Source organism: Marmota marmota, unplaced genomic scaffold, assembly GCF_001458135.2.
Source record: "Marmota marmota marmota unplaced genomic scaffold, marMar, whole genome shotgun sequence".
Taxonomy (NCBI): domain Eukaryota; kingdom Metazoa; phylum Chordata; class Mammalia; order Rodentia; family Sciuridae; genus Marmota; species Marmota marmota.
Genome location: NW_026000001.1, coordinates 6196386 through 6210908, shown reverse-complemented (window position 1 = coordinate 6210908; position 14523 = coordinate 6196386). Strand labels below are relative to the sequence as shown.

Here is a 14523-nt window from a genome sequence, read left to right as displayed (position 1 = left end):
TGCCCAGGCAGTCCAAGGGCAGGACCTGGGTTGGGGCTGCAGCTGCCCCCCTTCCCACAAGCCTTTGTTGAGCGCTGAGTGAACACAGGGCTGAGCCTACCCCTGAGGAGCTCCATCTAGGAGAAGGTGGGCAAGGACAGGCAGGACACCCTGACTCAACAAAGGGCTGGAGTACGCCGGACCCCAGGTCAGCAAGGACAGAGGCCTCATGGCTGCTGGAGCAGGGGAGAGGTGGCCACCCAGGCAGTGGACCCACACCTAGCAACATCCGGGGTGGTGCCCAGGTGTTCTTGCCACCAGCTTTTTGCCCAACCTGTGGGAAGACCGAGGAGAATGGGGTCCAGCAAGTGAGCAGCCCATGAGCACAGAGGGTCCAGGCCAGGGTACCAGCCCACCCCACGCCAGGGTGGGGGTCCTTCCAGCCCTGCAGCAATGGGCTGGATATGAAAGAAAACTTTGGAGACCATGAAAACCTTATCCCTGGGGACCTGCAACTTGGGGAATGACGGGGTGGGGACGAGCCAGTTGGAACACAAGCCTGGGATCCTGAGGTCAGAGCCCAGGCTCACTAGGGACAGCCCAGGACCAGGCGGTCCGCCATGTGGGATCCCGAGGCCTCCCCACGGCAGGCCTTCATTAAAGGAACAGTGGACAAAGGGGAAGACAGGTCCCGGCTTGGCCAGCAGCCCTCTTGAGCCCAGGGGCACTCTGTGGGGCCATTGGCCAAGCAAGGGGTGATAGTCAGCAAAATGTGTCAAAAACTTTGGAAATCATGATGACGGTACAATGCCCAAGACCCAGAAGTCCCCATCCTGACCACATTTAGTGCCCGGGGCCTTAGGCACTCGCACTGCGCGGCTGTCAGAGCTCCCTCTCCTCCTCCTCCGTGTCTGTGACTGACCACAGAAGGGACCTCATGTGAGTGTCCTTCTGTGATCCTCTGGTCATCTCACCCAGCTCGGCCCTCAAGTGTGCAGGATACATCAGAATGCCCTTGGAAGGCTGCGTGCTCCCCTGTGCAGGTGGACCACATTTTGTTTGCCACTCATCCGCCGTGGGCTGCTCCACCTCTCAGGAGCTGGGGAGGATGCTGTGAGGACTACAGGTGCAAGGATCTGAGTCCCTGCTTTTGATTCTTTGGGGCAAGTACCTAGGAGAGGGATACTGGATCACACAGAGATTTTAGTTTCATCTTTTGGAGGAACCACAGGGCGTACCCCTTTTTGAGGGCTGTTCTTCACGCGGCCACGCCCTTCTCCAGCCCACCCTCAGCATGCAGGCTTCTGCTTTCTCCACGTCCTTGACAGCCCTCGCTGTCCTCTCTCTCTCTCTCTCTCTCTCTCTCTCTCTCTCTCTCTCTCTCTCTCTCTCATCACAGCCAGCCTAGTGGGCATGGAGTGGTTCCGGTTTTAAGATGGGTTACCATTTTCCCAGTAATTCCACCTCTACAAATTCATCCTCAGAGATACAGACCCAGGGGAGCAGGGTGTGGCTACCGAGATGCTGATCTTGCAGCAAACAAAACAAGCACACCTAGAAAACTCCCGAGTGCTCCAGCAGCTGGCTGAGCCACAGGCCCTGGTGCTCCCTGACCTGGGGTCCACCCCAGGGCAGATTCTTAGACTGCAAGACAGGGAACGGAAAGCCCAGTGTCCGTCAAACAGGGAAGAAGCGCTAAGCCAGGGCATCCGCGTATGCATCCTGTAGAGGGTGCTGGTAGAGGCTGTTCACGGTCCAGCAGTGGCCACCCTGTGCCTGGGAAGCTTGACAAGCACATTTAAAGGCTGGGGCCTAGAGGCCCCTGCTTGGGCAGGGTGGGCAGTGGGGCCAGGAAACCCCAGCGGCCCTCATTGCCACCACTCCCCAGCCTGTGTGCAGCACCCTTGCCTGTCCAGGACCCCGGGAGTGCACACTGCTTCACCCCTACACAGGTGTGACAAGCTGGCTCTGGAGGAGGTGCGGGATGCAGGCGCTTCTGGCCTGCCTTGGCCAGCCAGCCTTGAGCCTCTCTCCCCAGCAGAGTGAAGCCTCGTGCCTTCCCAGAGGGCTCTCCCAGCGCACTGGGGTCTCTGCACCTGGATCCTCCACCCAGGAAGCCCGTGAGTCACAAAGATCAGGTACACATGACCAAGGGGCATTCCTGAGCTGAGCAGGAGCCATGGGGCCAAGCCAGGCAATGACCCTAGAGAAGTCAGTCTGCCCACAGTGCCTTGTCACTCATCAGGGACCATGAGCTGACGCAGGCTAGGCCCTCCACCCCTCCAGCCCACTCCTCTGTGGGCCAAGTTCCAGGAGGAGCTGACGTTGGGCAGGTCTGTGACTGCCCTCCCCACAGGCCCAGGAGCTCTGTATCCAGAGCAGCCCGGCCAGTGGCCCTGCCCTCTCCCTCCCAATCATCAGAAGCTGCAGGGGGTGGAGAGGGTGACCCCTGTCTGGTGGCACAGAGCTGCAAATCCTTCCTCCTCCAGGCCTCTTTCCTGCCCCGGCCCCTCCCCAAGAACAAACACCCTGGCTGCCTGGAGCGGACAGTGCCCTACCTGGCCTTGAAGCTGGGCCAATGTGCTCCACTACATAAGCCCAGGCCCCCAGAGAGGGAGCACCTTGCCCCACTCCCTCCTCGACTGCCGGCCCGCCGTGCCAGCCCCAGGATGGGCACCAGCAGCAGGAGCTGGGCACTGGTGTGGGCCCTCGAAGCCCTGCTCATGGTGTGGCCGGCAGGTAAGGCCAAAGCCCCTCGCTCTCTCGATGCCGTTTTCCCGTAGGGTAGCCTCTACCCGGGCATTTTCCTGACCAGCTGGACACAATGCCCTCTCCACATGTCTGACACCATGGCCCCCTGGCCTCATGGGACTCCTGGGTCCTCAGCCCACGTCCCACTCGGGCCAACAGAGTGCCAGGAACCAGAGACCAGCTCGGCTGAGGGTGTTGGGGAGAAGATCCTCAGCCTCGGGGCAGGGCCCTGGGAGGAACCCCTGAGGATCTTGGCTTCAGGTTGGAGCAGGAGAGGCCATCAGCAAGGGGCATGGCTGGGATCTCCCCGGGGCTCTGAGAGGCCCAGCTTCACAGTGAGGAGGGGCAGCCCCGACATGTTCCTCTGCCCAGGTCCAGCCTGTCCTCCACAGCTGGGATAACAGCTGGCAGAGCACCCCCAGTGGGGCTGGGCCTCCTGGTCAGGGGGAACTATGTCTGGGTAATAGGGCTAGAGCCAGGTGGACAAGTAAGGCCCAGAGCTGCCACCTGAGCCCAGGGCTGACCTGGGTTCCTAACATCCTGCCTGCCTGCCATGCATCTTCTGCCACACAGGCTGCATGGCCCTTGTCACCCAGCTGTTTCTCATAGCTGTCTCTTCTTGGGAAAGCCACGGTGCTAATACTCACTGTCATCAGGGAAAGGCATGGCCCTAGTGAGCTGGGCATGGCTGCCTGGGGCCCAGCCTCCCCAGCTCTGCTCCCATTGGAGCTCAGGGCCTGGGCAGACCCGAGACCACCTCCGGTGACCAGGAGGCACGGGGGTTCTTAGAGGACTGGGGCTGGGGTGATTCCTTCTCCAGGGCCGGGGAAAGCTGTGGAGGCCCTGCCCGCTGCCAGGTTTGGATGCTAGCCTGCTCTGCTCAGCCATGTGCCCCCCTATCCAGGCTCTTGGGGGCCTGAGCAGGGTGGGCCTGCTCCTCTGACTCTCTGGTTTGGTGGGGGCAAATAAAGCCAGAAGTGGACTTGATCTGTGTCACAGCTGTGGCTGATGGGGTAAGCTGGACCCTGCAGAGGGATTCAGGTCTCTCTCTCCTAGACATGTTAGCTCATGGGATTGTGCATCCAGACCAGGTGCTCCCAGTGGCTGACAGCTGGCATTTCTCTGCCAGTGACAGAGACGGAGATGCAGGCTGCCTGGCCTGAGGAGGGCCTGCACAGGGCGGATGCACACAGGTTGGGGGTGGTTTGATCCGGGTGTGACACCTGGCATTGTTGAGACTGAAACAGTAGGTGGCAGGGGCCAGGCTGGGCCATCTATCTGTGCTGGGGAGGGGCTGTGGGTCTGGGGCCAGGGGTGCTGAGAGGGAGTGGCCGTGCTTCTGGGAAAAGCAGTCAAGCAGGGTCCTTGAATGGGATTCATGCACGGCCAGTCCCTGCGGTTTCCAGTCTCCAGCAGGACATGGCTGGGAAAATCAAACAGGAGGCTGAGCTGCTGTGGCATCGAGTGAGTGTGGCTGTGTCCAGGCCTGAGTGCCAGAGTGGGGACCTGGCCCCTTGTAGAGCAGCTGGCCTCACCCGAGCCACTAGGGCCCTGGGAGCCTGTGAGGTTGAAGCTGCCCCTCTCCAGGCTCCCCAGAAGTCAGGCTGGTGGACGCAGCCTTGCCGAGAGGCAGCGGGCAGTTCAGGTCACCTTGGACAACCATCCCCATACCGGGAGCCGGATACCTGATCTGACTCATGGTTCCAACTGGGACCTGGTTCTGGTCTTGGGTTTCTGCTAAGTCACACCTGGAAATCTTCAACTGTGGTCCACCCTCACAAAGCTGGTCTTTGTCCCCTGGGACAGGAGGCATGGGGCAGAACCCCCTAGATGGTAGCCATGGTTCAGGGACCAGGACCATTTCCTGATTCCATTCTCTTCCTTGAGCTGGTGGGGGCATCTGCCCTGTCACTCGAGAGATGAGTGTCACTGGCAGGGCTCACTTTGCCTGGGGGCAGCACAGAGCTCCAAGGCAGCCAGCCAGCTTCTGTGTGTTGAGTGGCAGGGCTGGGGCACACAGTAGGCAGGGCTGCTGGTGCTGGGCCGAGTCCTGTCCAGTTCCCAGAGCTGCTGTGCAGAGATGGGCCTCAGGCCAGAGCCTGTCATGGTCAAGGCTGCTGATAGGTCTGGCTTCTCTTTGATTTCCATCCCCTTTCCTGCAGAGACGCAGGGCCATGAGGAGCTGAGCTTGGGGAACCCAGAACCCACCCAGGACCATCACAGGACAAATAGTGGTATGTGTCCTAGGCTCTGGTATGAGGGCTCCTGACCAGGGAGAGGGTTCCAGCCAGGCAAGGTGACACCTTTTCACATAGCCATGTGTCCCACCAAGACCCTCCTGGATGGTGCCAGGCATAAGGAGTTCCAGAGAAGACAGAGTGTGGAGCACAGGATCAGATGCTCCCATGTGGTGAGCGTGCACGTGTTCACACACATATACACACGACTCATGCAGACAGAAACACACAGGGCAGGAGTGCTTCCAGGGTCTAGGAGTGTCCAGAGGTGAGCAATGAAGAACAGGACAGCCCTACCACCTGGACCAATGCATTAGTCCTGGGCTCCCCAATGTCCCTGGGGTGGGTATCACAGAGGGCAGGGGGCCTGGGAAGGGCACACCAAGTGACCTGGCCCTCACTTGTAGTCTACCTCCCGTCTTCGTCTGCCTGGCCTGTGGTCTTTCCACCTACCACCATCATGCCCAGCACAAGCTGTAAGTAGGCGGCACCCCCACCAGCTGGGGTGGGGGTCACAGACCTGGGGGTCAGGGTGGTACAGTGTGGGGCAACCAGGCAGCTCTGGGCAGGGCCTGAGGCTTCCCTGCGGACAGCTGCCGAGCACCCTGGGGCAGAGCGCCCTGTCGCAGGTGGGAGGACTGGCGCGTCAGCGCAGCTCCAAGAGCAGCGTGGTCGCCAGCTTTCCTGCTCCAACACAGGTGCCTGGTCTCTGTGGGGGGGCTGGCACAGAGTGGGCAGAGGGCGTGGGGTGGGGACATGCAGAGGTGGCTCCATCACACGGCTCCCTGCAGCCCTGAACCGGGCCCACAACGGGCGGGTGTGCAGCACCTGGGGCGACTTCCACTACAAGACCTTCGACGGCGACATCTTCCGCTTCCCCGGCCTGTGCAACTACGTGTTCTCCGCCCACTGTGGAGCCGCCTACGAGGACTTCAACCTGCAGATGCGCCGCAGCTTGGCAGGCTCCAGTTCCACCATCAGCCGCATTGTCCTCAAGACCCAGGGGCTGGTGCTGGAGCTGTCCCACAGCTCTGTCCTTGTCAATGGACAGCGGTGAGCAGGGCCCTGGGGAGCCACCACCAGTCTTCTGGGCCCCAATCCCTCGCCACTACCACGACTCCCAGGTGGGGCCAGGACCAGAGCTAGAAGGGCTCTGGGACCCACTCATGCCCTGCTGAGGGAGGATTGGAACTTTCTTCCCAGGGAGGAGCTGCCCTACAGCCGTGCTGGCTTCCTGGTAGAGCAGAGTGGTGACTATGTGAAGGTCAGCGTCCAGCTGCTGCTGACCTTTCTGTGGAATGGGAGGGACAGTGCCCTGGTAAGCATCATCATCATAGGGACATACAGGGGGTTGGAGGGGGAACTTTCTGACCCCCAGGGCAGGTGGAATGGGGGGACATACCAGGCAGGCCCTGGAGCCAGGGGCCATGTGACCAAATGGAGCTGCCCCTGTTCTGTCCTCAGCTGGAACTGGACTCTAAGTATGCCAACCAGACATGTGGGCTGTGCGGAGACTTCAACGGGTTCCCAGCCAGCAATGAATTCTTTGTCCACAGTGAGTGCTGCCTGGAGACCAGGGACCAGGGACCAGTGTGCCCAGCCAGCCAAGGGCCAACAGTCCCAGGGAGCCCAGGAAGGCAGATTTGGGCAGGGGCACCGGCATGGAGGGAGGTGGGGTGGGTATGCCATTTTGGGGGTGTGGGATTCTGGGTGTGGGATTCTCCTGTTGGCTGACTGCAGGGGGTCCGTCTCCCGGCTCCTGAGCCTGCAGCTCTACCCACACTGTGCTTTCTCTCTGGTAGACACCAGGCTGAGCCCTCTCCAGTTTGGTAACCTGCAGAAGCTGGATGGTCCTACGGAGACTTGCCAGGACCCCCTGCCCTCACTGGACAACAACTGCACATATGAAGTGAGCACTTTCTCCATGTGACCCCAGCGGATAGGAACAGCAGGAGGCCTTGGCAGCTGATGTGGGGCCATGGCACAGTCAGGGCCATGGTCAAAGTTCTGAGGAGCGTCCTTGCCTGACAGAGGAGAGTGGGTCTCTGTTTCCCATACAGTCAGAGGCTGGGCACTGGTGTTTGGACCCCAGGAAGGCAGTCAGCCCAGCGTCCACCAGCAGAACAGAATGGGCATGGGAAGTTGGGTGAATCTAGGGCACACATGCTCCAGGTGGGTGGGTGGCATACACCAGAAGCCCAAGTGCCTGCCTCTATCAGGTTGGGCCAAGGAGGCACCCAGAGATCCCAGAACAAGAAGCCCTTACCAATATCACAGAGGACTCCTCCTTTGGATGTGGCCTGGAATGGGTAGGTGGATGGATGGGTGTGTGGGTGGATGGGTGGGTTGCTGGGTGAGTGGAAGGAATCTCAAGGGGAAGGAGGGATTCCTTGGTCTGGTCTGTAAGGGGCAGTGTCCCCAGATAAGCACAGTGGCAATCCTACAGCCTCCCTGTCCCCCCCCAGGAGGACATCTGCCACTGCACCCTGCTGGGCCCGGCCTTCGCTGAGTGCAATAAGCTGGTGGACCCCGATCCGTATGTGACTGCCTGTGTCCAGGATCTGTGCCACTGCCCCACATGCCCATGTGCTACCATTGCCGAGTATTCCCGCCAGTGTGCCCAAGCAGGGGGCCAGCCACAGAACTGGAGGGGCCCCAAACTCTGCCGTGAGTGCCCCCCACAGGGCCCAGGGCATACACTGGGAGTCAGTGCCTGGCATCTGGCTGGAGAGACAACAGGGAAGAAACGGCTACTCAGGGGCCCCAAAAAGAGGAGCAAGTGAGGAGAGAGGCAGGTGACGGGATAGCTGTGGAGACAACACGGAAGTGAAACCTCGGGGGCTGGGGGCCCAGGGGGAGGACCTGGACCTCAGGCACAGTGAGCAGACACGTGTCGGGACCTCAGGGCACGGTGGGAAGAAGGGCATGTGGGGGGCATTGGGCCCAGGCGTCCCTCACATCCTGCCTCTCCCAGGAGACACCTTTTGGGGACCTTGGTGGACATGGAGGCAGGGAATGGGTGCAGTCCCAGCTGACCTGAGTGGTTGGATGGGACGCCTGGGCTAAGGGCCGCCTCCCTATTGCAGCACGGACGTGCCCCATGAACATGCAGCACCAGGAGTGTGGCTCGTCCTGCACCGACACCTGCTCCAACCCCCAGCGCTCCCAGCTCTGCGAGGACCGCTGTGTGGCCGGCTGCTTCTGCCCTCCAGGCAGGCCTGTGCCCTTTGCCCCACTGTTAGCACCTTCAGGGTCACTGTCTCCGACATCTGACCCCAGCATCTGCTGAGGGCCCAGGACAGCCCTCCTCACCTTGGAGGGCTGGAGGGCCCTACCTGGGGTCCCACCCAAGGGTCAAGGTTGGGGTGGGCACTGTGAGGAAGCCAGGGACCTGATGTCCTGTGGGAGGAGGCAGCACAGGTGTCACAGGCCCAGGAGCCAGGTGGAGAAGCAGGCTAGAGGACACAGTGCTCACCCCAAGCCACCAGGGTTCAGGCAGGGGCAGTGTCCCAGTCTAGGGGCTCTTCTTCTACTTCTGAGGCTGTGGTCTTCTTAGAGGCAAGATGCCCCCACACCCTGGGAAGGTGACCTTTCTCTATGCCTCAGTGTCCCCATCTGTGCACAGGGAGGCCCTGTGCTCACTAGCCCCCCATCCCTTCTCCAGGCATGGTGCTGGACGACATCACGCACTCTGGCTGCCTGCCTCTGGCACAGTGCCCCTGCACCCACAGCGGCCACACCTACATGCCCGGGACCTCCTTTACTACCGCCTGCAGCTCCTGGTGGGCCCCCAGCTTTGACAGGGTGGGAGGGGTGNGGCCTCTGGGTCCCTCAGTCCTCCCACCCTAGTGAGGGTTCCTGGTGGCTGTCTGCTTGGGGGCACTCCCCTGCTGGGAGGGAAGCCCCAGGCCCCGAGACAAGCTGCCTGGAGGTGACCTGGTGCCAAGGCCACTTTTCCACGGGGTCACATCCAGCCCTCATCAGCACTGGGCATAGGGATGCTCCTGTCCCACACTCAGCTCACACACACGCGGTCTCCCAACAGAAATGTGCCGACAGCAGCTTCACTGTGCTGGCTGAGCTGCGGAAATGCGGCCGGACAGACACAGAGAACTGTCTCAGAGGAGTGACACTCAGCCTCAACGGTGGGGACACGGTGAGAGACCAGTCCTGTGCACCACCGTGCCCTGGGCTGGGAGTAGCAGAGGTGGGAGGCCTGGGAGATGAGTCAGACCCCCTGCTTTGGCTCCCGGGGCAGCCACTTCCCAGGTGGACAGTTCTGGGGCCCACCACGCCTGTCACCCTGAGCTGCTCTCCGGCTCTGTCCCTGTGGGGTCCCCAGGCCAGAGCTCGCTCCCCTTTGGGTGGCCAGCTGGGGCTGGCTGCCACAACAGCTCCTCCGGCCACTGACCGTGACCCCGCCCCTCCAGACCATCCGGGTCCAGGCCAGCGGTGGCGTGTTCATGAACTCCATTTACACCCAGCTGCCGGTGTCAGCAGGTGCGTAGCTTCCTGAGACACCGGGCTAGGTTCAGCACCTCCCAAGTAGGGTCAGCCCCTGAGCCCAGCAGGGTCCAGCTCTTCCCCCGCAAGTCCTTCATGGCCTCTTGCCTACAACTTGGGGGTGGCAAAGGTCCTGCCCCAGGATGCTGTGGGGACCTGCCCTCTTGGGAGGTTAGCAGTCCTTCAGGACCTGTGAATACTGTGGGCCACAGGCATGAGAGCTCCTGCCTATGCTGCAGGATCCAGCAGGGTGGCTGGGCCCAGTTGCTACCTGTCCCAGGCAGCACTGCCTGTCTGGCTAGCCAGGCTTCAAGTACCCCTGACAACCCACCCCTCCACCACAGCCAACATCACCATCTTCAGACCCACGTCCTTCTTCATCCTGGTGCAGACAGGCCTTGGCCTGCAGGTGCAGGTGCAGCTGGTGCCCCTCATGCAGGTGTATCTCAGGCTGGACCCCGCCTACCATGGCCAGATGTGTGGTGAGGCCCTGGTGGTTTGGGGCCTGGGCTGGGGAGGGGGTCTGTACACAGCTGGAGGCTGCAAGGCAGTGGGTAGACAGAGGCTGGCAGTGGACAGGGAGTGCTGGAGACCCCAGCATCAGCCCAGGATGCCTGACAGCTGACTGGTGGCCAGGGAAGTGGCCAAAAAGCAGAGAGCAAGCTGTGCTGCCCCAGCTCAGGCCAGCCTCTACCCAGCTTATCTGCAGATGGTTCTGGAAGCAACCCCAGGGGAATTCCCCCTTTATCTGCCTTGAGGATTGGGGAGGACAGGCTGAGTAGACAACTTGCTGTACCTGCTGCCTGGCTCCTGCCCCCAGGGCTGTGTGGGAACTTCAACCAGAACCAAGCTGATGACTTCATGGCCCTCAGTGGCGTGGTGGAGGGCACAGGTGCCGCCTTCTCCAACACCTGGAAGACCCAGGCTGCCTGCCCCAATGCCAAGAACATCTTCGAGGACCCCTGCTCACTCAGTGTGGAGAATGGTACCCTCTCCCCCACAATCCCACCAGGCAGCCCTGACTGACCCTAGGACCACAGGGACTCTGGCAGGGCTTGAGTGGCCTTATGTAGGCAGATGGCATGAGTGGGTTAGAGTTAAGGAGGGAGGCACCCTGGGCATGATGGTGGAGGCCCCACATTCCAGCCCCATTCCCTGGCTGAGAGGCCGGTGAGGGGCAGTAGCCACTTCTCTCCCTCTCCAGAGGACTACGCCCAGCACTGGTGCTCACTGCTGACCAACCGCACAGGCCCCTTCTCCGCTTGCCACTCCACCATCAACCCCTCACCCTTCTACTCGGTCAGAGTCCATGAGCGGCTGGGGTGGGCTGTGGGGGGCGGCTGGAGAGGAGCCCTTGGAGCACCCCTGCCTCATCAGGGCCTCATTCCCCCCCCACACACACACTGCCTCCCGTGGATTGGGAGAGCCCTGAAGTGAGAACTGCCCATTTGGAGCTGACGGACAGCATGGGCATGTAGCCAGAAGCAAGAGTCCTGGAAGCTCCCGGAGAGGGTCCTTCTGGCCTTAGGCTCCATGTGGACATCTGCTCTATGTCAACACTTCACTCTCATGAGGACGCCAGTCACTGGAAGAGGGCCACCGCTTGGCCTTGACTTTACTCCATTCTTTGCACACTTGGCCTGTCCAGAGGAGCTGGGAAGAACTCTGGGGCACCTTTTTGCAGACACAATTTAACCCACAACAGGTGGCTTGGGGGTCACTTTTCTGGAAGTCCAAAGTTCTAAAAAGCATGTAACCCTAGCCCTGGGGGTGTTCTCTGATGACAGAGCCAAGCTCAATCCCATGCCCATCCTGTTGACATGCCGCTCACCAGACCCTTCCTCAGTTTCCCCTTCCCACCTAGCCACACACACCCCCACAGATCATCCGGAGTGAAGTATCTCCATGCAAGTTGGCCCTGTCCTAGTCTTGTGGACCCCAGATTTACCCAGTCCCGACCTGGCCTTCAGAGCAGACTCCACTCTGCTGGCCTGCCACCACTTCTCCAAGATGACCTCAAGCTCTGTTCCTAACGTGAGGCCTGGGCCGCCCCCCTAAGGAGGCCCTCCTGTCAAGTCCCCCACACGGGCCATCTGTCTTTGAGTCCTGACCCTGGGTGGATTAAGGGGGGAAGAAATAGTGGGGATGAGGGACCCTGGGGACTAGGTCCCTGACCCTGATGGCTCTGGCCCCCAGAACTGCATGTTCGACACGTGCAACTGTGAGAAGAGCGAGGACTGCATGTGCGCGGCCCTGTCCTCCTACGTGCAGGCCTGTGCTGCCGAGGGCGTGCTGCTGCGTGGCTGGAGGGCCGGCGTCTGCAGTGAGTGCCAGCTGGGGTACCCCCGCAGAGGATGGGGTCCCCTCAACAGCTGTCTAGGCCTCATGGGTGGGAGTGGGGCTTGCGGGCCTTGGTGAGGGACAGTGATTGCTTACTGGATTCTTGGCCAAGAGCTTTGTGTGTCCCCACCCAACCTCATGAGGACGTTCACTGTTCCAGTCAGAGGAGGTGGGGGGTTGGGCCAGGTGGCCAGCCATTGACCTGTCCCTCACCCTTACCCACACAGCCAAGTACATGAGCAATTGCCCCAAGTCTCAGATCTACCAGTATGTGGTGGACACCTGCCCGCCCACCTGCCGTGCCCTGAGTGAGGCCGACACCACCTGCAGTGTCAGCTTTGTGCCTGTGGATGGCTGCACCTGCCCGGAGAACACCTTCCTGAATGACGCAGGCATATGTGTGCCCGCCCAGAAGTGCCCCTGCTACTTGCATGGCACCATGGTGGCCAATGGGGAGACCGTGCAGGAAAACAGCATGGTGTGGTAAGGAGGGCCATGGATTGGGAGGGCCTGAGCTCCCTGTACCCCTCGCCCCTCCAAGCCACCCTCACAACTCATTACTGCCCCCAGCCCAGGCAGGCAGGGTCTGGCTGCAGGTCTGTCCATGCCAGATATTTCTGTGCCCCATCCCATCCCCGAAGGGATCTGAGACACAAAGGGACCAGGCTGGGGGAGGACACCTGCCAGGCCCTCTACCAAGAGGTCTGGAGGTTGTGTGAGGGTCTTGGGGACCAGAGAGTGGTGGCAGTGTGTGCCTTGTGGGCCTCCTGCCAGGCAGTTCTCACTGGGGCCAGCAGGGTGTGCCCTGACCCCACTCTTTCCCTGCCTTGAAGGCAGTTTCTTCACAAGCCATGTCAGTCAGTTTCCATCACCGTGACATGAAACCTGAGGCCAACCTATGACGAGGGTTACTCTAGCCACAGTTTTGGAGGTTGCAGGCTGGCTCTGCTGCTGTGTGAGGCAGGATGTTGTGGCAAACTTGCACTCTGCATGGCGGGGAGCCAGAGAGTGAGAGAGGGGCCAGGGTCCCACATCCCCTCAACATCCCCTTTACCTGCCCCAGTGACCTCGCTCCTCCACTCCTCCCCATAGCTCCAAAGACTGGCTGCAAAGCCTTTGGCACGCAGGCCTTTCAGTGACATTCTGGGTCCAAACAGTAGGACAAGCTGAGGGCATGTCCTTCTCCCTATGTCCAGCTGCCTTCCTGAACATGCACCTGCCTTTTCCGGGTGGGGACCTCCACAGAGGCCCCAGGAGCAGCTTTCCCGCCTCTTCAGGAGGTGGGGCGGCCTGGAGAGGGCCGGCCCTTGGGGGGGCAGGAAGCCTGGGGTGGAGTCTGTGGGAGACGCTGGGTCCAGAGCAGGCTGGCCTGTCTCTTGCAGCTCATGTGCAGATGGGAAGCTGAGCTGCCTGGGAGCCCTGACGCAGAAGGCCGCATTTGGTAAAGCACCCGCCCTGCCCAGCGCCCTGGGGCCATCAGTCCCGGCCTAGACCCGGCCTCAGGCCCAGCAGAGTTGCTCAAGGTGGAGAAAGGCCAGGAGTCTGTCCCACAGTGTGGAGGTTGCCCTTGAGGTTGGGGTCCTGGGCTACACCACCTGGGCAGCATTCACAGTGACCTGGGCAGCATTCACAGCAGCAGGATGGAGTCAGCCGACTTGGGGTCCAGGGCGACTCTATCCCTGGGCCCCTCCCACGTGCTTGATCTCCCCAGGGTGTGTGGCGCCCATGATGTATCTGGACTGCGGCAATGTCTCAGCGGGCACCCCAGGGGTCGAGTGCCTCAGGAGCTGCCACTCCTTGGACATGGACTGTGTGAGTCTTTCCGGGCACAGCCATGCACAGCCCATGGCCCCAGCTGACATCCTAAGCTAGGGGGATGCAGCCTGTGATGATCCTGGGTCCTGATGCCTCTGGGGGACCAATGGCTGTGAGCTTTGTGGACCCAGGTACTCCACACCTGTGTGGCTTCTGTTTGGACACTCCTAGGATGGACAGTGTCCACTTGGTGTCCTAAAACCCTGAACTGGGGCAAACAGGCCTCTCTTAGTCCCTGACCCAGACTCCCTGTGCCCCATAGTTTAGCACACACTGTGTCTCAGGCTGCGTGTGTCCCCCGGGGCTGGTGGCAGATGGGAGTGGGGGCTGCGTTGCCAAGGAGGACTGCCCCTGTGTCCACAATGAGGCATCCTACAAGCCGGGGGCCACCATCCGGGTCGACTGCAACACCTGGTAGGTCTTGATCCCCTTAGGGTCAGCGGGCTTGGAGGTGTACATGGGGACAGTGACTGGAAATGGCCTGGGTGTGGCAGAGCCTTGGCAGGTGGCCATGCTTATAGGACCCCATTCTGTGGAGAAGGGGCCTGGGTCTTTGACCCATGGTGACAGGATGCATGCCCACAGCAAGGTTGCCCTTGCCACAAGTTTGCCCCTGAGCCTGGAGGGGGCAGAATGCAGGCACAGGAATGGCCAGCAGCCTCAGAGGGCAAGCTCTGTGAGCAACCCCCCACCCCACCGTCTAACAGCACCTGCAGGAACCGCCGGTGGGAGTGCAGCAGCCAGCCCTGCCTGGGCACCTGTGTGGCCTATGGGGATGGCCACTTTATCACCTTTGATGGCGAGCGCTACAGCTTCGAAGGCAGCTGCCAATACACCCTGGCCCAGGTGGGTGCTCCCACCTCTCCCCAAGGCTGGTGGCTGGGGCCCATGACCCTGG

General features: G+C 61.2%; 1 protein-coding gene across 1 annotated transcript in view; it reads left to right on the top strand.

Annotated features, from left to right (window-relative positions):
• The window catches only part of Muc5b (mucin 5B, oligomeric mucus/gel-forming), a 74453-nt gene that overhangs the window by 45003 nt on the left and 14927 nt on the right, over nt 1-14523 (top strand). The window contains exons 40-58 of the mRNA XM_048807623.1: nt 2469-2718; nt 5759-6020; nt 6171-6285; nt 6432-6522; nt 6770-6876; nt 7433-7634; nt 8054-8204; nt 8632-8749; nt 8803-9123; nt 9398-9467; nt 9815-9952; nt 10291-10455; nt 10675-10769; nt 11667-11793; nt 12038-12293; nt 13193-13251; nt 13522-13622; nt 13888-14039; nt 14333-14471. Of these exons, the coding sequence (XP_048663580.1) occupies nt 2469-2718; nt 5759-6020; nt 6171-6285; nt 6432-6522; nt 6770-6876; nt 7433-7634; nt 8054-8204; nt 8632-8749; nt 8803-9123; nt 9398-9467; nt 9815-9952; nt 10291-10455; nt 10675-10769; nt 11667-11793; nt 12038-12293; nt 13193-13251; nt 13522-13622; nt 13888-14039; nt 14333-14471 (2919 nt within the window). The remainder of the gene's footprint in view (nt 1-2468; nt 2719-5758; nt 6021-6170; nt 6286-6431; nt 6523-6769; nt 6877-7432; nt 7635-8053; nt 8205-8631; nt 8750-8802; nt 9124-9397; nt 9468-9814; nt 9953-10290; nt 10456-10674; nt 10770-11666; nt 11794-12037; nt 12294-13192; nt 13252-13521; nt 13623-13887; nt 14040-14332; nt 14472-14523) is intronic.